General features: G+C 38.8%; 1 protein-coding gene across 2 annotated transcripts in view; it reads right to left on the bottom strand.

Moving 5' to 3' along the window:
- The window catches only part of MOB2 (MOB kinase activator 2), a 227,207-nt gene that overhangs the window by 163,207 nt on the left and 38,088 nt on the right, over positions 1 to 25,912 (bottom strand). Inside the window, exon 1 of one of the 2 annotated variants that reach the window (XM_060262035.1) lies at positions 14,654 to 15,240. The exons of the other annotated variant lie outside the window; for it this stretch is intronic. Coding sequence (XP_060118018.1) covers positions 14,654 to 14,670 — 17 coding nt within the window. The 5' untranslated portion in view covers positions 14,671 to 15,240. Of the gene's footprint in view, positions 1 to 14,653; positions 15,241 to 25,912 lie in introns of those variants that run through there. 2 annotated transcript variants of the gene reach the window in all.

Here is a 25,912-nt window from a genome sequence, read left to right as displayed (position 1 = left end):
AGAATTACACAGATTTAAAAAAATTAAGTCAACTTCTGTTCAGTTGTTTTCTTTGTTCCATTTACAGCCCAACAGATCTGAAAGCCTCCTGGCCTGTAGCCAAACCCTAAGGAGTGCCCTCTTATGAACCCTATTTCAGGCTTGGAAGTAAAGGCAAGTACTTCATGCCATGTAAACACTTGAAAATATCCTCCAACCTAATGCATTGTTGCCCACAGCCCATGCATGATGTTCAGTTGTTCTGACAGTCTCTACCATTTGTTCTTACTCGTTTCAAGAAACTCTGTGAACAATCCTACTAAAGATAACCAACTTGTATGTACAAGTGCATACAAAATGTACAAAACACTGAGATATATTTTAATTTCCCTCCATTCCCAAACTTCTAGATTGTCTCTGCCCTGTATAATCAGAATAAGGCTTACTTTGATATTATCATCATTATTATCATCATCCCAATCTCTGCTACTGTGGGGCTCTGGGCAATGTACAGTATGTATAAATCAGCCACAAGATAAAAACCAGTTAAGATCAAATTACCAGAACATTTTAGAAATCCATAGGCAAATAATAATCCAAATTCCAACTGATGGGCACATTCGCAGGCAGGGAGGAAGAGGACAAGATGGGTGTAAATAGAAGAGAAGGGAGCCAGATTGAAATTGTCACTGTTCTCAACCAAAAGCCTGGCAGAACATATCTGCCTTGCAGGCCCTGCAGAACTGCATCAGATTCCACAAGGCACAGATGGTATCTAGCAGAGAGTTCCATTAGGTTGGGTCAGGGCTGAAAAGGCCCTAGCCCTGGTCAAGGATAGCTGGATGTCTTTAGGACCAGGAACCACCAGCAAGCTGTTGCCTAAGGAGGGCAATGCTCTCCAAGAGACATAATGGAGGAGATGGCCCTGTATGCACATTGGTCTCTGACCTCTCAAGGCCACAGAGGTCAATATTAGAACTCTGAAGTTGACTCAGTATTCCACTGGGAGTCAGCGTAGCTGGTACAGCATAGGATGGATAGGTGTCATCCTTTAATAAAAGGTAATTTATATTATTTACTCCCTGTCTTAACCTCTAAATGGGGAGTTTGGAATCTGAAAATTCTTATGTTACTGCAGTGCTGAAACGTCCACGATTTTAAACCCACATCATGTCACCTCCTAAGAAATAGGTGCCGGAACAGCAATATCTAACAAGTCTGTTTTCTCTTAGCGTAATAACAGAACAATGTACATTCCCTTGTATGTTCCACAGCACAAGCTGACCCTATGAAAGTTATATCTAAGGCAGGGGTGTCAAATGTCCGACCTTTGATACAGAACTGGCCCAACCAGGGCTTTAATCAGGCCCATGGGGCTCTTCTCTCCCCCTCCTTCCCCTCCTGTCCTCACCCTTCGAAGCTTAGAGAATGACGAAGTTCCCTGCTCTTTCTGCCTTGTCTTTGCCAGCTGAAGCAGGAAGCAGAGCTGCAAAGAAAATGTAGAGTTTCCATTAAGGTTTCTGTGCCCAGACAGATAGGGCCCAGTGACCTTAATGGAAAATCTAGTCCACATTTTCCTTGCAACTTTGTCTGTTTCAGTAGAATGGAGATTAGTTTCACTTTTCAGCATTCCTATAGCCAGCTGAAGCTCATGCTTCTTGGGGTTGTGTCCTTGCAAATAAAGGGTTGGTACTTTGAGCCAGCTTGTCTCTGCTCAATGGACCTGAGAACTGATGCCTAGTGAGTAACCCGGGAACCCACAGCCAAAGGGGCATATTACACTGGGGAGCCATTGCCAATCTGAGTAGACCCCGGGTGAGTGCCATTTCATTGTTTTCATAGGCTCAGAGCATTATATATATATATTCTAGTTTCTGATGAGATCCTTGCGCTTTTTCTTTGTTTTATTTTTAAAATTGCATTGCCAAATCCCACTATTCCTCCACCTTTCCATTTTAAAAAATACTGCAAGAGTTTTAAGCATGTTTGCATTTTAATTGTATCTTTAATTGTGTTTGTTTATATCTCCGCTACCTCACATTACATTTATGACATACATGGCCCAGCTCCACAAAGTCCCATTTGTGTCAAATCTGGCCCTCCTAACAAATGAGTTTGACATCCCTGGTCTACAGTATGTTTGGAAAAATCTTTCAGTTGTTCAACAAATAATCACCCTTTCCTCAGGCACTTTGACTTGTACAACACATCTATTTAGTGAGCATATTTTATATTAAGAACTAAGTTTCAAAAGGAATTAAATCCTGATGCTTTACTCTGCTGTGTCATATTCTCACCCGGAGAGACAGGGGAGATGACAGCATTCACTCAGCCTAGCAAGAAACCATTCCAAAAGGCACAACATTGAGATTTAAAAGAAAGGATATTTAAATTATGTCAACTGCTCCAGACCTTCCAAAGTTATCTTCAACAAACTAAAACATTCTGGAAGGAACCCAAATGACTGACAGAAGTGCATGGTGGCCACATTCAATTTTCATCTCTGCTGAGAGGGGCCATGCCTCAGTGGTGGAGCATCTGTTTGGCATGCAAAAGGTCCCAGGTTGAATCCCAGCATCTACAGTTAAAAAGGACCAGGCAGTAGAAGTAGAAACGCAGTGGGAAGAATCCCTCAGTACATCTAAGATAAAGAATTCCAAAATAAATAAAATTCCTGCAAGGCAACGACCTTCACAGGACCTGCAGCTGTACAACATCAATGAAGTAGGGTGGCATCCTACTTGGAACTATAAACACGTCTACTATGCTAGATTTGAAAGGGATTAGAGAGAATTTCTAAGTGGAAAAGGACAAGTTTTTTGCATATTTCAGGACTTTCAGCAATGTAACACAAGTAGTAGCAGAAATAAGTAGATGTACCACAACCAGAGGAACTGCTTCATGCAAAGGAGATGATTTAATCTTGTTGCATTTCTTAGGATTATGGTGTTTCTCAAGGGTGTTCTAAAGTTACATTTATCAGTTATATACTTTTGGAATTTATGTATTAAGATATCTACACCTTCTTTAAAAATCCACCAAGCTTACTTGTCTCTCAAGGATCGTCATCACTGGAATCCTCAAAACAGGAAGTCATATCAGAAGGAAGTCATATGGTATGGAAAGTTTTCTTTTTTAGTTATACAGAAATGCTCAACACTGATTTTGGTGCTAATTCTATAAGGATTACACTCAGGTCAGGGTTCCTACAGTTCATCAAAATGACACAGGTTTCTCAGATTCTCCAAAAGAGATTTCCACTACTGTGCCCCCTTCAGAATTCAGAAACATTTTGAACTTTGTGTGAGTGACAGGGTTGCCAGAGTGACAAGAGTTTTTGAGACAGAAAATAAAAACTGTAAACCTGAGCATGCTTACTGAACACCTCATGACAGATCATCTATTGATAATGTTTGGCTGCACAGTCAGAAGTTCTATTAGGGGAGCTACAGAAACTCATTTCACAATGAACTCCATAATACTAACTTCAATATAAAGGTTAGCACAAAATTTCAGTCCTGATTTGGTCTCTAGTGCTGACTGCACATCTGAGTTAAAGAACCCAGCCCAACACCAGTAGACAAGCGGGTGACAGGTGGCCAAACAGTTAATAAATGTGCAAACTGACATTGTTTTCATGTCCCTGTCCCCCACTACCACTCAATGTCTCATATCCTACTGAGGCAACCCACCAACAAAATTCCTAACATATGGTCTGGGTGGTCATCAATACACAGATGACACTCAGCTCTATCTCACACTTACAGCTGATCTCAGGGAACTGTAGAAACCCCAAGCCAGTGCCTGGAAGTAGTTTTGAAGTGAATGCAGGCTAATAAACTGAAACTTAATCCTGACAAGAAGGAACTGCTACCAGTGAGCAGAAGGTCTGACCAGGGATTTAAGATGTCATCCATTCTGTACAGGACTGCACTCCCCTTGAAGAAACAGGTCCATAGTCCAGAAGTGCTCTTGGTCCCAGGCCTACTACTGGCTAAGCAGAAGGCTGGTACAGCCAGAAGTGCCTTTTACTAGCTTCAACTGGTTAGCCAGCTGTGACCTTTCCTTGGCAGAAAAGATGTGGCCATGTAGAGCATGCCCTGGTTAGATCCAGATTACTGCTATGAGCGCTACATGTCACTCCCTTTGAGAAATGTTTGGAAACAATAAATCGGCTCAGAATGCTGCAACCAGAAAGTCGACTAGAGTGGGTCACAGGGATCACTTCAGTCCAGTCTTGACTAATCTACACTGGCTCCCAATTTGTTTCTGGGCACAGTTCAGGGTGCTGGTCTTGACCTTCAAAGCCCTATATGGTGTGGGATCAACATAGCTGAAAAACTGCCTATTCCTTTATGAACTCACCCAACCACTATAGTCATCTTTGGAGGCCTGATTTGGGGCACAGCAGATGTTGCAGGGAAACTGCTGGATAAAGTGTATGATAGAGAAATGGAGCAATGTGCAACAGCTCTGGAGGGTAAAATTGTTAACCTAAGTCTTGATGCGTGGAGTAATGTCCACAATGATCCAGTTATATGTGCTTGTATAACAGCAGAAGAAGGGAAAGTCTTCCTTGCAGAAACAATTGATACATCAGGAAATGCACACCCAGCAGAATACTTTCAAAAAGTGGCAGCAAAAGCTATAGTAACGTGAACAAAAATTCAAATGTCTAGTATGCAGTTTGGTCACAGACAATGCTGCAAATGTATCCAAGATGAGAAGAAATTTAGAAGAGCAGGAAGGGAATACAAAGCTAATAACATATGGTTTCTGTGCTCATTTGCTGCACCTCCTAGCCAAAGACTTCAGTGCACCAGAAATAAAGACTAAGGTTGATATTGCTAAATACTTCTGTAACTATCATTTTGCTGCAGCAGTTCTGAAAAGAATGGGCGGAACCAAGCTAACACTCCCACAAGATGTTAGATGGAACTCTGTGGTGGACTGTTTTGAGCAGTATATCAAGAACTGGCCTATTCTGATGACAATTTGTGAACAAAATCGAGATAAAATAGATGGCACTGTCACAGCCAAAATCCTCAACATTGTGCTTAAGAGAAATATTGAACATATGCTGAGCATCCTGAAACCCATTTCTGAAGCTTTAAACAAAATACATAAAAATAGCTGTTTTATTGCCGATGCTGTTGAAATTTGGAAGGAACTGAGTGAGCACTTAAAAACAAAACTACACAGTGACAGAATTAAATTACAAGCATTAAAAAACGAATGGGACAAGCACTCTCCAGCTCATTTTCTGGTAAATATTGTCAATATCAGGTACCAGGGTCAAAAATGCTGAGGAAGAGTTAGCTATGACATGGGTATCTAGCAATCATCCATCTGTAATGCCAATTTTAATAAACTTCAGAGCTAAGGGGGAAACATTCAAGAAATATATGTTTGCTGAAGATGTTTTAAAGAAAGTTACACCAGTGGTGGAAGTCACTTAAGCACTTGGATTTAGAGACTATTCAAATAATGATTTCACTTTTAACAGCAGTAGCCTCTTCTGAAGGCATAGAAAGAATATTCTCTTCCTTTGGATTCCTTCATTTTAAATTGAGAAATCGTTTGGGACTCAACAAAGCAGGAAAGCTTGTTTTTCTTTTCCAGATTATGAACAAAGAAGAAGATGAAGATGATGAGTGAGCTAGAGGACAGTATTTAAGTTTTTCATGTGTAGGCTGGGCTAACAGTTTAAGTTTTTTAAAATATATATATTTTGTTTAACCACATCAGTTAACAAACATGGATGTTTAAGCAAACATATGCTATAATGTTATTGTTTTAGTTGAATAAAACAATTTAAATTATTATTATTAAGGCAATGATTATTTTTCTCCTTCCAATAAAGTACAGCAGAAAAGTTGTCCAAACATGAATGATTATTAAACTGGAGACAATTCACCTCACAATAATTTCATAATTACCTATCTATAATGCATTTCTAATAGTATTAAAAATCAATATTTTTATATAACTGTAAAACTAATATGAACAGTTGTTATTCTAAAAATGAAAACATCTAATTGTGAATATGAAGGTTTTACCAGCAAAAATGAGTCTTTACATACAAAACTATGATTTAAATCAAGTCTTACTGACTAGTGATCTAAAAATGAAATTTTCATCTAATTGTGAATATTAAGGTTATACCAGCAAAAAAGAGTCTTTACGTACAAAACTATGATTTAAATCAAGTCATACTGACTAGTTATTTAAATCATTATTTAAATCAATTTGATTTAAATCAAATCCACCCTGCTTTCTATTGCCCTTGAAGGTCAGACCAGAACCAATGGGTTGATATTAAATCAAAAGAGTTCCTGGCTAAACATTAGGATGAACTTCCTGACAGAGTGGTTCCTCAGTGAAACAGGCTTCCTTGGGTGGGCTCTCCTTATCTGGAGGTTTTTAAGCAGAGGGTAGATGGCCATCTTACAGCAATGCTGATTCTGTGAATTAGGCAGTTCATGAGAAGGAGGGCAGGAAGGGCTGCATCAGTTCTTAGTTCTTGTCACTGCGACTTAACACCACTTTACTCACACACATTTACTTCCATGCAGACAAGGAACTTCACATGTATTTTATTTGTATACCCTACAACAATGCATTCTGATGTAAAATGGTGACTTATTTACTGTATTTATAGACCATTTTTCTCAGCAAGACTGAAAGCAGAAACCATATAGGCTAACAGACAAGTTCTGTGCTTCCACTGAGAATATCAGACATGCATATGGAGACAGGATTGGATGGATGAAATTCTGGCAGAGATAGTTATCACCAGTATATTGGTTGTAATATATCACATACTAGCTGAAGAAAATACTCAGGGTCACCATATAGAGAGAACAGGTCAAGGGCAGATCCCTGTGGGACCCCAAACGACAGAGTAAATGCACAGGAAGAGTTTTCCTTTGAGGAAACATTCAATAAGCTCTTGTGGTGAGAACACTTTTGGAAGCCAGACAATATAAGAGCTCAGAAAGGAGATAGACAGAATGTTGAAATGGTGGGAATAAGCAGTAAACTATGAGAGATTGGAAGCAAACAGAAGGGAAACTGGGCGACAATTGAAGAGGAAAATGGGTCACGGGGTCAGTGAGAATGGGGGGGAACAGCAGCACATTTGTGCAAAAGGGAAGGAGCCAGAGGAAAGCTATTAGATTATGTGGTTAAGAAAATGGCAAGGAAAACAGAACCCAGAAGTCAACAGGGGATAAAATCATAGGAGCACGTAGACGTGATGGATTAGATCACCAAGTGAGACAGGAAGAGGAGGACTGAAGAGTGTAATGGAAAGTGGAAAGCGGAGGAAATGCTAGGAGAGGGAACAGAGCAATCTAATAAGTGGAGGAGTCTTGAACAGAGTGTAAGTGGGGAGGTAGCAGAGTAGACCTTAAAAGGGTAACAAAGGCAGCAAAGAAGCACAGATTCCTAGATTTGGTGTGAATCATAGTAGTACAGTAGCATAATTAGCCAGGTAGATGGCAGATAAGTAAGAGAAGAGGGTAGATTTGTAATTACTACAATCAGTCTGTTCTTTTGATGTCCCCTAAGGAAGTTCTGCAAAAGAGCACTAACAGATAAAAAGTAGACTGAACAAGCCAAGTATAAAGATGAAAAGGATGAATCATTCATTGAGAGATTTGGGCAAATAAATTAAGGGTAAACAACAGGAATCAGTTTAAGCTGGAAAATGCAGAGCCTAAGGAGTAAGCAGATGTAATACAACCTTTAAGAAAACCCTTTAATGAATGACACACAGGAAGCTGCAAGAGCAACAGACTACAGAAAGTGGACTGCATGTAGTGCTGAAGAGATAAAAAGAATAAGGTGATATGGTGTAACTGACTTTCAATCCAGTGGAAGTTTTTGCAGATGGAAGAGTGGTTTTTGCAAATTCCCTTCCCCACTATAGACCTCTAAACCCAACCTCCATGTTCTGGAGGAACTTAAGAGCAGCATGTTGAGGGCAATCTGAGCTGCAGCAGATCCAACCCACTGACTTCACAATATCAGCCTTTTACACCCAAAATTAGTTAGGAGCACATTTCCAATGAAATAGTCCCAAGTTCTCACATTCCTCCTTGCAGAACACAAGTCAGTCAACTAGCTACAATTATACTGTTAGGAATTACTAACTCACAGCATATAAAGCAAAAAAGTCTAAAATTTATTGAAACATTTCTGGTGTACAGAAATAAAACGACTTCTCAGTGAAATCTAAACAGATTTTTCATAATAGCATCACTGCAACCTGTCAATATCAGACACATCAATATCATAAACTGATAACAAATTTGTAATTAACCTCCTGTGACTGCCACTAAAATCTTTTCTAAAAAATAAGTAGACAAAGGGGAATAATTTCACAACATGATAGCCATGTCCTTTGAACTTAGTCACAGACTAGAAGGAGACAGTCTTGGCTTTATTTTGATCTAGTATCTGCTTTAAGTACTACTCAACCTCTCTGTTACCAACATTTTCTACATGTATTTTCCCAGAAAACTTCAAAAAGGTCCACATGGTCATATCCAATTTCCAAAAAGGATTTTTTTCGGGAGGGGGGTGGGTGGGCAATAATTGAAAGAAGGAATCCAGAAGGTAAAATCTCTTCAGGATACTGAGAAGTCATGATAACAGAAAATAAGATAAATTGTATACAGTTCATTAAGAAATGTAAAACCAGGTCCAAAAGGATGCCAGTATAATTAAATACCATCAAGAAAGCGGTCAAACACAAGATGGTTTCCTTTATATGACAAAAAAAGAACAAAAATTTGCATAACCTTTGGCAAAACATGCACCCAAACTGATAAGGCAAGAAAAAAGGTATCTGAAGAACACATTGCTAAAACCTTCTATACAAACTTCTAAAGAAGAACAAGCCAGGGAAAAGAATTGGATCTTTAGATACCAAGGGTGTAAAAGGAGTACTGATGGAGGATAAGAAGATCGCAGAAAAGCTGAGTAAAATTCTTTTATCAGTGTTTACTCAAGAAAATGTTAGATACCACACCTAAACCAGGGTGGCAGATCTGAATAACTGAGAAGTTGTGAGAGGCAAAGTTCTAGTTATGAATGAACATTAACATTAGATCAAGACCAAGGCAAAGTTCTTTTTCACATAACTTATGGAATTGGCTAACATAATATGTGGTGATGGCTACTGGCTTAGATAGCTTTCAAAGTAGAATAGACAATCTCATGGGAGATGTGACCATCAAAAGCCATGGGGGACAAACTGTATCCCTATATTAGAGAAACAAGATTTCTCTGAATATCTGGGAGGGGCTGTTATAAATGAGGACTGTTGCCTTTATGCCCTGACTGCTGGATTCTTAGAAGCATATGGCTATGCATTCTTTGCAACTAACGGACTTGATAAAACCCTTGGTCCAATCTAGCAAGGCAATTATATTGTTAATGAGCCTAATGCATATGAAATAAGCACAATAAGCACCTGCACCCCAGCATCTGAGGTACCAAGGAAGTTGCATTCAAAATAGCCACAATTTCATCAATATAGTATATATTATACTATAGTATACTATAGTATTATCCCAACCACTTTCTGTGAGAATGCAAGACTAAGAAAATAAGATGCTGTTATCAAAAGAGGCATTCCCTTTGTAATAAGCCACTCCTGCTGCCTTAGTCCAAGTACGACACTACACCAGTAAATGTACACTATAGGAATAGGCTGAAGAACATGTCCAACATATGAAAAAGATACACCCAAGTGTACACAACAAGAAGCATTAAGAGGGGCGTTGTTTGTAATTGGCATATTTATTTATCATATTTATATCCCGCCCTCCCCTTACAGGCTAATAATAAAATATTATTATCAGGACACTTTTAACTGCCTTTCTTTACATTGTGCAGACTCAAAGTGGCTTACAAAGCCAATGACAAGAGAAAACCATCCAATACCACTAATATTTAAATCCAGATTACTTTGCAAAAAACCCCAACTTGCTTTAAAACAATCTTATCCACAGATGTGGTGGGGAGAAGGGAAGGTGATGAAATCACTGCCTTAATGGCAACCATTTTCTTTCCAAGAGCTTCCGACCTTCCAGGAGACAGGCTCTCTTTACACTTCCAAGAGCTGGGGAAGGACAGAGCAGACAGCAGCAGCTCTGCACTTGATAGCAATGCAAGTCATGTTATTAAACTCTTTCATCTAGCCTTTGATCTACACCACTCAGGACACAATATTTTATTACTTCCGTCCCCTGCCCCGATTTTATCCTCAGTTTCAACCATGCAAGATAGGTTGAGAAAGAGAGTCTGCTCCAAAATCACTAACAGCTAATTGAGGAATAAAACTTGAGTTCACCCAGTCCTAGACACATTACCTTTTTCATCACAGTGGATCACATAATGAAAGTTAACGTCTCTGACACATTCAATAAAGATATTTTTCCTTTACAATGATGTAATATCTAAGTTAAGAACATTACACAAATGACAGGATAGTATCCTCCTTTCTTAAGAGATTGCTAGTTTGTTGCTACTCTCACAGCAAACAGTCCAACAACATAAGCTATTCTGAACCACAGCCAAAGCTGCCTATTATAACCCACTTCCAACTTACAGTGGGAACATTTTGCTTTCCTGAATTTTTAAAATGTGCAATGTATTGCATAACTTACCTCTTAAATGTAAGGTCATAAGATCTGATAGCAGTTGGGCAACTTTAATAATTCAGAAAATCATAAAAAGTCATATACTGAAGCTGTGGTGTCTGCCCAGTCATAAGACTGTGACTCTTTTAGCCCTTCATACACTCAATACCATTAACCCTAATACACAAACAGAAGTTCAATACTCCTAGGCAACATGAGCACCTTAGCTATAACCCTCCACAGAAGACCTGACTTGGCCTCAATCCAGACTAAAGCATTAGAAGATGGTGATGATATTGGATTTATACCTCCACCCTCCACTCTGAATCTCAGAGCGGCTTACAATCTCCTTTACCTTCCTACCCCACAACAGACACCCTGTGAGGTAGGTGGGGCTGAGAGATCCTCTCAAAGAAGCTGCCATTTTAAGGACAGCTCTGCAAGAGCTATGGCTGACCCAAGGCCATTCCAGCAGCTACATGTGAGGAGTGGGTACTGAAACCCAGTTCTCCCAGGTAAGAGTCCACGCACTTAACTACTACACCAAACTGGCTCTCAGTGAAGATGCTACACAACAATTAATGCTAAAAACTCAACAGAAGTTTGAGGGAGGGAACCTATAAGCCCATTGGCATTTCCAACTTCTTAATACCAGTTATGAAACTGGGAAACTTTAACCCTATGTAAGTTGCATTACACCTATATAAGCTGCACAGGCTGCAGCCTCATGTACAGTTATCTGGAGTCCAGTTCCATTTAAATAAGTGGTACTTGCTTCCAAATAAATGTGCATAGCATTGGATAACCAGTTACCCATGTCCAGATATTTCCCGTAAGAGCTACAGAGAATAAGTGAGGGCTAATCTTGGAACAGTGAAAACTAGAATAAAGTTAACTCTCATTACAAGATATCAACACGATTTATTCCTCCCACTAAAAGCTGGTTGCTATACTTATAAAGTTAGATTACAGAAAATAAACTACATTGTATGGCAAGTGGACAAGCATATGTATTAAAATAGTGAGGAAAATGTGTACAAAAATCAGATATGCATAACTTTTGTACATATAAGTTATGAAAATCACTAAGACAATGAAGTGTATTATTTTTATTTTACACATTTATATCCCACTTTTCTGCCCTCACAAAGAAATATACAGTCTATATCACATCATTTATTTCCATCTATTTTCTTCCTCAAAAGGGTTAACTTTCATTGGATTTTGGAAGTGGGTGAAGCTTCATTCTACTAAGGCCCTGATACAGTAAACTGATACTATATGGTTTATTCTGGGAATTCAGGTAATATTGCAGATAGCAGCAGAGTTTTAAGAACTATTCCCACCCACCACCAAATCTTCCTCCTTCAGAACCAAAACCACTATACAACTGGTTTATAACATTTGACATCAGAGTTAATAAAGCAGGCACCGCTAATGCTGAAGATGTAACACAAGTCCAGGAAATAAGCTGTGAAGAAAAATGCATGTAACCACTGAAATTCCAAGTTACATTTCAGAAAATATATTGTATCCTGAAATAGGGCATCAAGAAAGATCTTTAATATGAAAAACTTACCTTTTACATAACAACCTGGAGAGACAAACAAGTTTCTGTACTGGGATTCAGGTGCTTAGCAGTTTGTAAAAGTAAAAAGGTAGAACCATACCTGCATTATAATTATGGATGCTAATCAAGAATCCAGTACTTGTGCTACTTCAACAGCATAAAAACAGCAGTCCTGTTTCTTCCTGAGAAGTCTGAGATTATGTCAGAGAAGCATAAGTCTAGTGTAAAACTTCATCAGAACAAAACAAAAAAACAGGCTGACAGTGGCAGGGGAAACCACAGTACAGGTTTCCTCCCATGGGATTTGAGACTTACCTTACCAAAAGAAAGGAAAATAAGTTGGCTAGCTAGGTTTTTTGCAACGTGAAATCTAGACCATAGTGGAAGGACCTCTCACATGCTACTTAATGAGTTCCAGGCCTAATTCTAGGAATGCACCTACATTTACACAGAGCTGTCTTCTAGTACCCTAGACCAGGGGTCCCCAACCACTGGGCCGTGGACCAGTACCAGTCTGTGGCCTGCTAGCAACCGGGCTGCAGAGTGAGGCAGAGCAGCCCCAGACTAAAGAGGCAGCACGGCCTCATTCCACTTGCAGGGTCCCGGATCAGTAGAAGGGGCAGCATTGCTGTGACCTTAGCCTACCCCTCATTTATAGACTCTTTAAATGGGAGGGGGAGGCAGAAACAGCCCCAGTCCCCCCCCCATTTAAAGACCCCACGGGGGACAGGGATGTGGCATGGGTGGGTGGAGCCTGGGGTGGCAAAACCCCCAGTGCCACCCCCCACCGGCCGGTGGAAAAATTGTCTTCCACAAAACCGGTCCCTGGTGTCAAAAAGGTTGGGGGCCACTGCCCTAGACTATCCTAACAAAACATCATACTCTAGGCTTGAGATCAAGCTACTGCACAAAACCAAAACTCAAAAATCGGCATTACTGAGAAATACAGCATTCATTTAAGCACCAAGTATTCAGTAATGAATTCCTCAGCTCACCGAAATTCACCCATATCAAGTATATTTATGCAATCTGAACTTTAATTTTTGTATGTGGACACAGCTAATGTCCTTCACCTGTCTGAGATTTTTAACCTTAAAACAGCAGCAAATGCTTTTCTACTTTCTGTCTCTGTGTGTAATTAGTACTATTAATCCCAGGCTCTCCAAAACCTCCTGGCATGACAATGATTTAGTTTTAACCTCTGCCAAGGTCTCAGCTTCTACATACTGCCACGCCAAGTGTTGAAAGGTTTCAAGGTGTGACCTGAAATAGTACTGCAAAAACAGAAGCGCAAGTTGATGGAAATGTGCTGAGACTTGCCTTTTCAGAATCTAAATGATTAATGATAAATACAGCATAATTTATACCCTGCATTTCATTTCTCCTGCAATTTACTCTAGAATAGGAATATTGTTTAACAACTGACATATTACAAAATGAAAGACAGTCAGTAATACATTTAACAAATACAAGACTGCAAATAATTACAGTATTTCTGTTTCTATTATTACTGTACATGCATCTCTGCTTCTCAGCCTGAGCAAGCTATGCCTTTCAGGAGACCCCCTTGTCCTTGAAGTCTCCTACCATTAAAACACACTTCAGCCCACGCCACATAGCATTACCAACCATTTTGCATTTCTAGGTCTCCAGAAAGACAAGATCCCAAACCAGTTGCTGTGATGCTCCATGCTATCTGCCTAATAAGTCTCATCTACTGACACATGAGCCAGTGTCAGTGACACTCAGCAGAACCTTAATCCGTCCACTAGAGACAAGAGCACCACTGACACAAAAGCAAGCACTTCACATGTTATTTACCCAGCCTTTTTTACCCCTTACTGAGATTCCCACAACTAGCAACTGCAAACTGTATCTCAAAGTTCCTCTGGCAACAATGCCCACCTCAACCGTCATAAATCTGCTGTCCATCCACTGACCAACCCCTCAGGAACTGAGAACCTTTCACACCTGCCTTGCTTTATAACCTCCAAGTCTACACCTGGTATCTGAAGAAGTGAGCAGTGACTCAAGAAAACTCATGCCCTACCACAAATTTTGTTAGTCTTTAAGGTGCTACTGGACTCCTTCTGTTCTCTAAGTCTACAGTAGATGGGGGGGGGGGGGTTAAAGCATACTCTGCCTTTAGAAGTAACTTCTAAACAATCTCGCACATCTTTTAAGCCAGTATTTGTTTACCTGATATTAATCAACGCTCCACACGCACGCATGTTCTATACAAGTGTAAACTAATCTTGAGACCTACTCGGAGTCGGGAACATTGTACAACTCCCTGCACGAATAACTGTGGTTGGGGCCATGGCACAGCCAACCCACAGGGGCGTGCGAGAGAACACACGGGCAATGGGTCCCTCAATGCTCGGGGCCACTGGCCTGGTCCAGGGAGAAGCCCAACGCACACCCTACTGCCCAGCCAGACCGCACTACTCACCCCATGAGCCAGTCCATGACGCCGCCTGCTGCTATGCGCCGCCGCGGTGCTGGGCCGGCCGGCCGGGCGAGCGAGCGAGCGAGCAGGCAGGCGGACGGCTCTAGCTGTGTCCCTGCCTGCCCGCCCGAACTCCTCTCCTCACCGCTCGCTCCGGCCTCTGAGGAGGCTCATGGGTGCCTGTCCCAGATCAGACCTACTCTCGTCTGGCGCCCTCTCTGCCTCGGGCTTCTTCTCCGGTGGCTCCGCTGGGTTTCCGCCCTCAAGGCAGCGCCCGCCGGGTCCCTTCAACCAACCAGCCAGGGCGAGCGACACACTATCTCACTCTCGACTCACTCGCTCACAGGGTGGCCGGAAGTAAACATACAGCCTTTCCTTCAGCATTTCCCTACCCCTCCCTCTCACACGCCCGGCTACCGCAACCCGGAACTGACCGGCCTCCTGAAGCACGATGGGAAATGTAGTCTCGCTGTTAGGAAGAGGGGTGTATCGAGGAAGGTAGGAAGAGGAAGTTGAAAACGATCGTGCGAATATGAATACCGACTCCTCCCCCGCACGTGCAAATAAAGTTCGAAAATGGCTGGAAGTTGTAATGGTAGGGTCTAAAACGGAATACATGTCTTATTGCATTGTTTTTAGCTTGCTTTATTATTTACGAAACACAAAATATATTGTGCATACTAGTACTAGTAATGTGTTTTCCCGTACATTCTGTTGTTGGGGAGGAAGGTAAAGGAGATTGTGAGCTGCTCTTAGACTCTTCGGAGTGGAGGGCGGGATATAAATCCAGTATCATCTTCTTTTACATAATAGGATTCACTGAAACAGCGAGGGCAGTGTGAATAAAATGTAAATGAACACAACGTATACGAATATAGAAGGTAACATATTTACTAATGATATATGATGAGTTTCAATGTTTGTGCATCCTTGTATTCAAAATCAAACTCATACTCTAAATATTCAAAAGCAGAACGTGTAAAAACTAATTTAAAAAACAGCCATATTTTTCTCTTCCTAGTTTCGGTGTCTAATCCAATATAACTAGTTTGGTGTCATTCATGAGGGCATGATACTGGGGAGGGCAGCTGGAAAATGGTCAGTGCAGGCAAGTATCTAATGTGGGGTATTATAATACTCTTGTTATACCTAAAGTTCATTAAGGTTTTATTAACTAGAGATATCAGGCATTGATCATAGGTCCTCACAGCTACTATGTGCACATAACTAAAATAACACTGACTACCTCTGAGAGTGACACAATCAATTTAGATGGGGGGGGTTACATGCCCTATGCTGAAGCTCCCAATCACTGTCACTTTTTTCTTTACTTTGAGTGTGACACCTAAAAATAGTCCTCCAAACCTAAGTAAACTCACTCCATAGTAGTTCAAAGTGACTCTTCCTCTGCTGCTTCTCCGTAATTTATATACTCCTGTCAAGAGTTAATCTGGTGAAGTAGCATAGGTGTTGCAACTTGTAAAAATGCATGTAGATGACAGCCTTAGCAATGTGGACATAACATAAGAGAAGCCATGTTGGATCAGGCCAATGGCCCATCCAGGCCAACACTCTATGTCACACAGTGGCCAATACACACACACACACACTGTGGCTAATAGCCACTGATGGACCTCTGCTCCATATTTTTATCTAACCCCCTCTTGAAGGTGGCCATGCTTGTGGCCGCCACCACCTCCTGTGGCAGTGAATTCCACATGTTAATCACCCTTTGGGTGAAGAAGTACTTCCTTTTATCCGTTTTAACCTGTCTGCTCAGCAATTTCATCGAATGCCCACGAGTTCTCGTATTGTGAGAAAGGGAGAAAAGTACTTCTTTCTCTACTTTCTCCATCCCATGCATTATCTTGTAAACCTCTATCATGTCACCCCTCAGTCGACGTTTCTCCAAGCTAAAGAGCCCTAAGCGTTTCAACCTTTCTTCATAGGGAAGGTGTTCCAGCCCTTTAATCATTCTAGTTGCCCTTTTCTGAACTTTCTCCAATCCTATAATATCCTTTTTGAGGTGCGGCGACCAGAACTGCACACAGTACTCCAAATGAGACCGCACCATCGATTTATACAGGGGCATTATGATACTGGCTGATTTGTTTTCAATTCCCTTCCTAATAATTCCCAGCATGGCGTTGGCCTTTTTTATTGCAAACGCACACTGCCTTGACATTTTCAGTGAATTATCTACCACGACCCCAAGATCTCTCTCTTGGTCAGTCTCTGCCAGTTCACACCCCATCAACTTGTATTAGTAGCTGGGATTCTTGGCCCCAATGTACATTACTTTGCACTTGGCCACATTGAACCGCATCTGCCACGTTGACGCCCACTCACCCAGCCTCAACAGATCCCTTTGGAGTTCCTCACAATCCTCTCTGGTTCTCACCACCCTGAACAATTTAGTGTCATCCGCAAATTTGGCCACTTCACTGCTCACTCCCAACTCTAAATCATTTATGAACAAGTTAAAGAGCATGGGACCCAGTACCGAGCCCTGCGGCACCCCACTGCTTACCGTCCTCCACTGCGAAGACTGCCCATTTATACTCACTCTCTGCTTCCTATTACTCAGCCAGTTTTTGATCCACAAGAGGACCTGTCCTTTTACTCCATGACTCTCAAGCTTTCTAAGGAGCCTTTGATGAGGAACTTTATCAAAAGCTTTCTGGAAGTCAAGGTAAACAACAACTATCGGGTCTCCTTTGTCCACAAGTTTGTTTACCCCCTCAAAGAAATGTAACAGGTTAGTGAGGCAAGATCTTCCCTTACAGAACCCATGCTGAGTCTTCCTCAATAACCCGTGTTCATCAATGTGCCTACTCATTCTGTCCTTGATAATGGTTTCTACCAACTTTCCCGGTATTGAAGTCAGACTGACTGGCCTGTAATTTCCTGGATCTCCTCTGGAACCCTTTTTAAAGATGGGGGTGATATTTGCTACCTTCCAGTCCTCAGGAACAGAGGCAGATTTCAATGAAAGATTACAGATTTTTGTTAGAAGATCCACAATTTGAAAAGATTGCAACAGAAATCCTTTGAAGGAGCAAATAAACCTGGAAAATATTTGGCTTGGCAAATGAATAAAAAAAGGGAGAACAAAATTATTAATAAAATAATAGTTGGAGGAAAAGAGATTGTGGATCAAGAAGGAATTAAAAGAGAATTTTTAAATACTATGCCAAATTGTTTAAAGGTTTAAAAATAAATAAAAAAAGATGGAAGTATATTTACAAAAAGTTAATGTAAATCCCCTTACAGAAAATATGGTGAAGGTCCTGAATGACCCAATAGAAAAATGTGAGATTGAAGCAGCAATAAATTCAATGAAAATGGGAAACGCACCCAGTCCAGATGGATATACAGTAAAGTTTTTTAAAGTCCTCAAGGAAGAGTTAGTATCCAAACTTCAAAAATTGATGAACATTATAAGAATGGAGGGGAAAATACCAAATACATGGAAGGAAGCAGTAATTTCATTGATTCCATAAGAAGATAGAGATGCCACAAATGTAAAAAATTATAGACCAATTTCATTGTTAAATAATGGCTATAAAATATATACATGAATACTGGCAGAGCGACTTAATCAATATTTGATGAATTTTATTAAAGAGGAGCAAGCAGGATTTCTTCCTAGGAGACAAATAAGAGATAATATGAGAACTGTTGTAGATATTGTAGAGTACTATGAAAGACATCCAGAAAAAGAGGTTGCATTATTCTTTGCAGATGCAGAGAAAGCTTTTGATAATGTGAACTGGGACTTTATGTTTGCGGTAATGGAAACATTGAGATTGGGAGAAAATATCATGAGAATGGGGAAGGCGATATATACTGAACAACGTGCAAGACTTTGTATAAATGCAGATTTGATGGAAAATATTATAATTAGCAAAGGAACAAGACAAGGCTGCCCTCTTTCTCCATAACTTTAGAAATCTTGCTGATGCAAATTTAAGAAGACAAAGATATAGAAGGTTTGAAATTGAGAGGTTTTTCTTATAAATATAGAGCATTTGCAGATGATGTAATGTTTATTAATGAAAATCTGATACAAGTAACACCAATGTTGCTTTGTAAAATACAAGAATATGGAGAACTAGTGGGATTTTATATAAATAAAGACAAATAGAAAATCTTATGTAAAAATATGTCAGTTGCTAAACAAAAAGAATTACAAAGTCTAACAGAATGTGAAGTTACTTCTAAAGTAAAATATCTAGGTGTGGAAATTATAATGAAAAATATTGATTTATATAAAAACAACTATGAAAAGCTTTGGCGTAAAATTGATGAAGATATGTTAAAGTGGAACAAGCTCAATCTATCATTGTTAGGCAGAATAGCGGCAATCAAAATGAACATTCTACCAAGAATTATGTATTTGTTTCAAACAATTCCAATAGTGAAGGACAGTAAACAATTTAATAAATGGTAAAGGAGATTTTCAGAATTTGTATGAGCCGGGATGAAACCAAGAATCAAAATGAAAATTTTAATAGATGCAAAAGAAAGAGGAGGATTTCAATTACCAGATTTAAAGTTATACCACGAAGCAGTATGTTTGGTATGGATAAAAGAATGGGTGACATTATTAAATAAAAAACTTTTAGTATAGGAAGGACATGGAGATATATTTGGTTGGCACGCATATATGTATTATGGAAAAAAATAAGATGGATGGTTTTTTCTCTTATCACTATATAATAAGAAATTTGTTAAATAGGTGGATAAAATATAAAATATATGGAGATGAAAGGAAGCCATTGTGGATCGTGCCAACAGAAGTAATAAAACTATCTCCTGCGATGGTTGAAGCAAAGTGGTTACCGTATAGTCAACTGTTAAAAATACAAGGTGGTAAGATAGAATTAAAAACGGCTAAAGAATTAAATAACAAATATGATTGGTTTCAAATGCAATAAATTAAGAGCTTGGTGGAAAAAGATATTAAAAATGAAGGAATAAGAAAAGAGCAAACTGAGCTGGAAAAAGTTCTGCTTGGAGATAATGATAAGTTAATTTCAAAAATATATAAATTACTATTGAAATGGTCTGCAGAAGATGAAGTAGTAAAATCACAAATGATAAAGTGGGCAATTAATATAAATAAAGAAATACAAATGGAATCATGGGAATACTTAAGGAAGAACTCTATGAAAATATTGACATGCTATAATATTAAAGAAAATTGTTTTAAAATGATGTACAGATGGTATATGACACCCAAAAACTGGCAAAAATGAACAATAAGGTGTCAGATAGATGTTGGAAATGTAAAAATCATGAGGATTCTTTCTACCGTATGTGGTGGACTTGTGAAAAAGCAAAACAGTTTTGGCAAATGATTCAACAAGAGATTTCAAAAATTGTGGGATATGAGTTCAAGAAAACTCCAGAAACTTTTTTATTGGGATTACAAATGGAAAATTTTCCAAAACAAGGCAAAACAATAATTTGGTACTTACTTTCAGCAGCTAGGACATTGTATGCGCAGTTGTGGAAGCAAGATAAAATACCAGAAAAATGGGACTGGATTTTAAAAGTTATGTCCTGGAGTGAAATGGATAAACTTACAAGAATTTTAAAAGACTATGAGTTGGAGAGTTTTAAAATGGAGTGGGAGAAGTTCAGAAGATATGTGGAAAAAGAATGGAAAATAAAGGGACATTGGGTGATTTTTGATAATAATTGAATAATGAAAATGGACTAAAATAACTGAGTTGGTTTATATAGGCTTTGTTTACTCTCTTGTAGGATGATATGTAGTTTTCTTTTTTAAGGACATTCTTTAAGTGATAAGATTACCTTTTTATTAGTATTTTAAGTAATTGACACCAGTGGGAGTCTTGATATGGGGGGAGGGGAGGATAAAATTGAGTAATGTATGGGAGAGGTATAGAGTGTTTTTCTTTTTATGTTATTAGTATTGGATATTATTACCATATGTTACTAAATAAAAATTGTTTTAACAGGAATAAAAGAAAAGAAAAGAAAATACAACATCGACTTAACCTAAGAAGTGGAGAAAAAGTTAAGATTCGCCAAACAAAACTATTTTGAATTTGCTAATAAACCTGGAAAATGGCTGGCATACAAATTGAGAAAAGAAAGTGCTAAAAGAATAACAACAGTGCTGAGGGATGAAAATAACAAAGAGAAATTTCAAAGACAAGAGATACATCAAATAGTGGAGCAATTTTATAAGAAATTATATGAAACCAAGCAACTTAGAGAAGAGGAGTTGGAAGAGTACCTTAAAAAAGAACAATTTGAACAGATTTATAGAGGAACAACGGAAAATTTTGAATGAACCAATAATAATACGAGAGCTGGGAGAGGCCATAGGGGCTCAAAAGAATGCTAAATCTCCTGGACCAGATGGTTTACCTGCAGAGTTTTACAAAGCCTTTGAAGATTGTCTATTGATACCATTTAAACATCTGATAGAAGTGGTTCAAAAAGAAGTGGAAGTTCCAAAATCATGGCAAGAAGCAACAATATCTTTAATTCCAAAAGAGGGTGCTAATTTGAAAGATATTAAAACTTTTAGACCAATTTCGCCATTGGATGTGGATTATAAAAATTTTGCTTCTATTCTTGCTCAACATTTAAAAAAGGTTTTGTCAGCTATTATACACCATGACCAGGCAGGATTTTTACCTAGAAGATATTTGAAAAACAGTGTAAGAACAATATGTAATCTAATTGAATACTATGAGATTCATCCAGAGAAACAAGCTGTACTAATAACTTTGGATGCAGAGAAGGCCTTTGATAATGTCCGTTGGCAATTTATGATACAACAACTGAAGGGAATGGAATGTGGTGAGAATTTGTAAGGGCAATTCAGTCAATATATTCCTCGCAAACTGCAAAGGTGAGAGTTAATGGAGAGTTATCAGAACCAATTCCTATCCAGAAAGGTACTAGGCAAGGCTGTCCATTATCACCCCTTCTTTTTATTTTAAGTTTGGAGATATTGAGCAATCAGATTAGAGAAGATCCAAATATCAAGGGGGCTTTGATTAAAGGCGAACAATTTAAATTGAGGGTGTTTGCAGATTATTTGGTCTTTATAGTGGAACAGCCATTAGACTCAATTGAACATTTGATGGACAAAATCAGTCAGTTCGGTGTTTGGGCAGGCCTGAAGATAAACTATAATAAAATGAAATTTTTGACTAAAAATATGACAACAGAATTAATTGAGCTCTTCCAGCAAAAATCAGGTTTTTCTCACGAGAAAATTTGGGCATTTATATTTCTAACAAGTGTAGTAACTTGAAGATGGATAATTATGACAAACTTTTAACAGAAATTAAAAAGGACTTGGAAAAATGGCAAGACCTGAATATATCATTGATGGGAAGAATAGCTTTGATAAAAATGAATATTTTACCAAGATTGTTATTTCTGTTCCAAACTATACTGGTGCTTTTAACTAATGTGCTTTTTCAGGAACTGAATAAACTGATCTCTGACTTGGAAAAAGAAAAAACCAAGAATTAAATTAAAAACACTACAAGATTCGAAAACAAGAGCGGGTTTGGCTCTTCCAGATTGGCAATTATACTACAGAGCTTCAGTGTTATCTTGGGTAAGAGCCTGGGCGTTATTGAATGACAGAAGACAGTTATCGTTAGAGGGACATGACCTCACCATGGGTTGGCATGCATACCTGTGATATCAAAGACTAGAAGGTTATTCTTATTTCAAAAACCATTGGTTTAGGAAATCTTTATACCATACTTGGTCATGGTTGAAACCTAGAATATATCAGGAAATTCCAAGATGAGTTTCTCCAGTGGAAGCGTTTACTCCACCAAATCTTATAAAATCAAATCAGCTATTCAAATATGAAGAATTGTTGAAAAAGGATAATCAGAATTAGAAGATATTGGCATCAGTATGACTTGGTGGATGAGATTACAAATAGAATCTAGATATGCTAAGGATAAGATATGCTAAGGCTTCAATACAGAACATTATGTATTTCATAAAAAAAAATTGGGCTCTCAAGAGAAACTAATTTTGAAATTATATGCATATTTACTGCAGATGAAAATGCAAGATGAAACTGTGAAGGACTGTATGGTCCAGTGGGCTAAGAATGTGGGCCGTAAGATTATGTTAGATGAGTGGGAAATGTTATGGAAATCTAACACTGAAATGACCAGGTCGGTAGCTTTCAAAGAAAATTTGTACAAGATGTTTTACAGGTGGTATATAACCCCTCCAGAAACTTTTGAAAATGTATCCTAATATGTCAAATAAGTGTTGGAAATGTGTAAAACATGTGGGGTCGTTCTATCACATGTGATGAACTTGTGAGGTGGTGAAAGACTAAGGAAAATGCTCTTTAGATTAGGCTTCTTTCTCTTCTTTTGATTGCAACCTGACTGTGAACTGGATTTGAATGTAAATTTACCTTTTTTTGCAGTATCTTACTGCACTCACGCTTCTATGACTAGACAGAACTCTGCTATATTAACCAAATATCCCAATAATATCATGCTGCCTTCCCTGGCGTCATGGTTAGCATACCACAAATAAAGGTTCCTTATTGCTCTCTGAAGTGGTTGTTTGTTTTAGCCATCTTTAGTCTCCTTTCACATTTTTTCAATCCGTCAAGGACTGTTTCCATTTACTTTCCAACAAACTCTAACCCGAAGTAACATGCTTTCCATTTTTCTGTTTCTGATTTCAGGATGTCTGTAGTGGCAGACAGCTAGTGGTTTTCCCATGGTTTAACAGAAACCCCATTAGGTAAAACTAAAAAAATAAAAATCATATACACACAATCCAAAATCTCACACAAATCACAAAAGCTCATACCCTGCTACAAATTCTGTTAGTTTTTAAGATGCTACTGTACTCTTGCTCTTTTCTGTTGGCACAAATTCAGTATCTCTCACATACATAGCAAGAGTACTTAAGAAAAAGCAATGGTTTCTGAATATTTCAATCCGTTTTTTAAAAATCATGTGATACCCTGACCATATGAAAAAGAAACAGATTTGTGCTGCTGTGATGTCATAATTAAAAAAATTAGGTTACTTGTTTATGTTTCCCCCTTTCAACTTGTACCGTCAAGCAAAAGAAATAAGCATCACCTCAGAAACGTTAGTGCCAAGACTCAAAATTAGTCAGTTCTCAGGGCACCAAGCACCAATTGGTAGCTCTTTGCCAATTATAGGTTCAAGTTGCAAGTGACATAAATTCAGTATGGGCAATGGAGAAGCTTGAGTCCTTTTGAAAAAATCTGCAGTCCCATTTTGCTATCTTTCTCTAAAAAACAGAGGCAGATTACTTTACCAATACTGTCCCTACCATGAATACTTGACCTTCAGAGGAGAATGACTGAAGAAGATATAATAAATTTCCTGTGAGATTAAATACCCCCAAAGAAGTTAGTCTCAATCAGTTTTTAAATAACAGTTTTCTCCACATATTTTACACATATCTTCCCCTCACCCCTGCTTATAAGAAGCATGAATTTCCCTCTCCTTTAGTAAAGATCTTGTCTGTTTCAGTAAAAGCGTTGTTTGTGCTAAGTCTTGCGCATTCACAGGTACAAACCATTTAACGAATTCCTGGAAATTATTGAGTTCCTTTTTTTAAATAGCCAATTTTGCAAAATCATCTCAGGCCTGGAGAAACTTGCATCATATTGAATACTTTGTATTGCAAATAATATGGTTAGGTGATACTGAATATATTCAGACTATCATACTATGTTTAAAATAGAAATACATCTTGAGATTTTTACAGCCATCACAATGAAGCCATTACAGTATTATGAAAATATATGACAACTGTGATTACAATATTTTTTTCACTCCCAAACCAAGGAAAAGCACAGATAGTTCATGCAAACTTTTCCCACATGGAACAGCATAGTGTAAAATCCAAGAGCAGATGTCAAGTGTTGTGACTAGTCTTGCTAATGTTTCAGATTTTGAATCGCTATTGCCTGGCCCTGCTGAATGCCAATTTCAGTGTCTGTCAAAGCATTCACTAAAACACTCTTTGTGCTAAAATACATCCCTAAACACAACTTGTAATAGCTTCATTGTGAAAACAAAAGAAACACTGTTGAGAGATGCATGTCATTGACTCCTTATTGTTTAACATCTGAAAAGCCAAAAATACTGAATTTAACAGCTAAGTTTTCTCTAGGGTTGTCAAGCAACCTGGAGAAAAAATGTCTGGCCTCATTAGGCTTAATGAGATGTTATTTACCTCCCTGCCATTAAAAGCTTTGCCTCATGGACAGATTGGCCATTTTGGCCACCAAGAAAAGTTCCAGTGTGACTCTGACCTGGATAGCCCAGGCAAGTCCAATCCTGTCAGATCTCAGAAGCTAAGCAGTGTCAACTGTGGTTAGTACTTGGATGGGAGACTGCCCATGAAATACCCAGTCAGGATGTGGGGGCAGGCTTATTCAGCCACTTCCCTGAATATCTACCAGGCCCCCAGTAGGGGTCAGTCACCAAGGTCAACATGACTTCCAGGTGCAGACACACACAAAAAAATACAAAAAAAAAAGAATGAAAAGTTCCAGTGTGCTGATGACATGGGGTTTATCGTCCGCTCTGGGTCACCTCAACCCTGAGCAAGGGACCAGAGCAATCTGCCACAAGTTGAACTCATGAGGCACAGGGAAGACATCAGACTCAACTGCACAGAGAGGGATTGACCCGATGTTGCTTTAAGCAGGCAGCGAGGGACTAGTCAGACCTGGACTCATTCACATAGTGAGGCATATCAATGTATATAAATATATATAAAATGAAACAGCCAAACATAGTTAAGCAGTTTGTCTTCCTCAGTGGCACATATTATCAAAAAGAGGTCAGTATTGTCACAAAGACACCACAATATGTAGGTAAGACCTTTTGCATAAGTACTTAATTGAAGTCAGCACTGAGGATGGTGAAATGCTTTAGAGTTATCTGATAATTTTGTTGCTGTGTCTTCCTTTTTGGTCAACCTTTTGAGTTACCTAATAATCTATATTTTCCGGTTTGGTTTTTATTCCTTCTTTTTGTGCCAATACTTTTAAATATGTACAGTATTTTCATTGCATATACCTAGGTTATTCCCTCCTTTTCTGTGGCACTTACCTCTCATCATCTTTGTGACTTCTCTGTGGGATCACCATGTAAAAATGGATGTGTGAATCAACCAACACTGGAAATATCCCTTCTCCATATTTTAGCTTTTTAGATCAACTTGCTGAAA

The sequence above is a fragment of the Heteronotia binoei genome, chromosome 21, assembly GCF_032191835.1.
Source record: "Heteronotia binoei isolate CCM8104 ecotype False Entrance Well chromosome 21, APGP_CSIRO_Hbin_v1, whole genome shotgun sequence".
Taxonomy (NCBI): domain Eukaryota; kingdom Metazoa; phylum Chordata; class Lepidosauria; order Squamata; family Gekkonidae; genus Heteronotia; species Heteronotia binoei.
The sequence above is the reverse complement of the archived record's forward strand: the minus strand, read 5'-3'. Positions and strand labels throughout refer to the sequence as shown.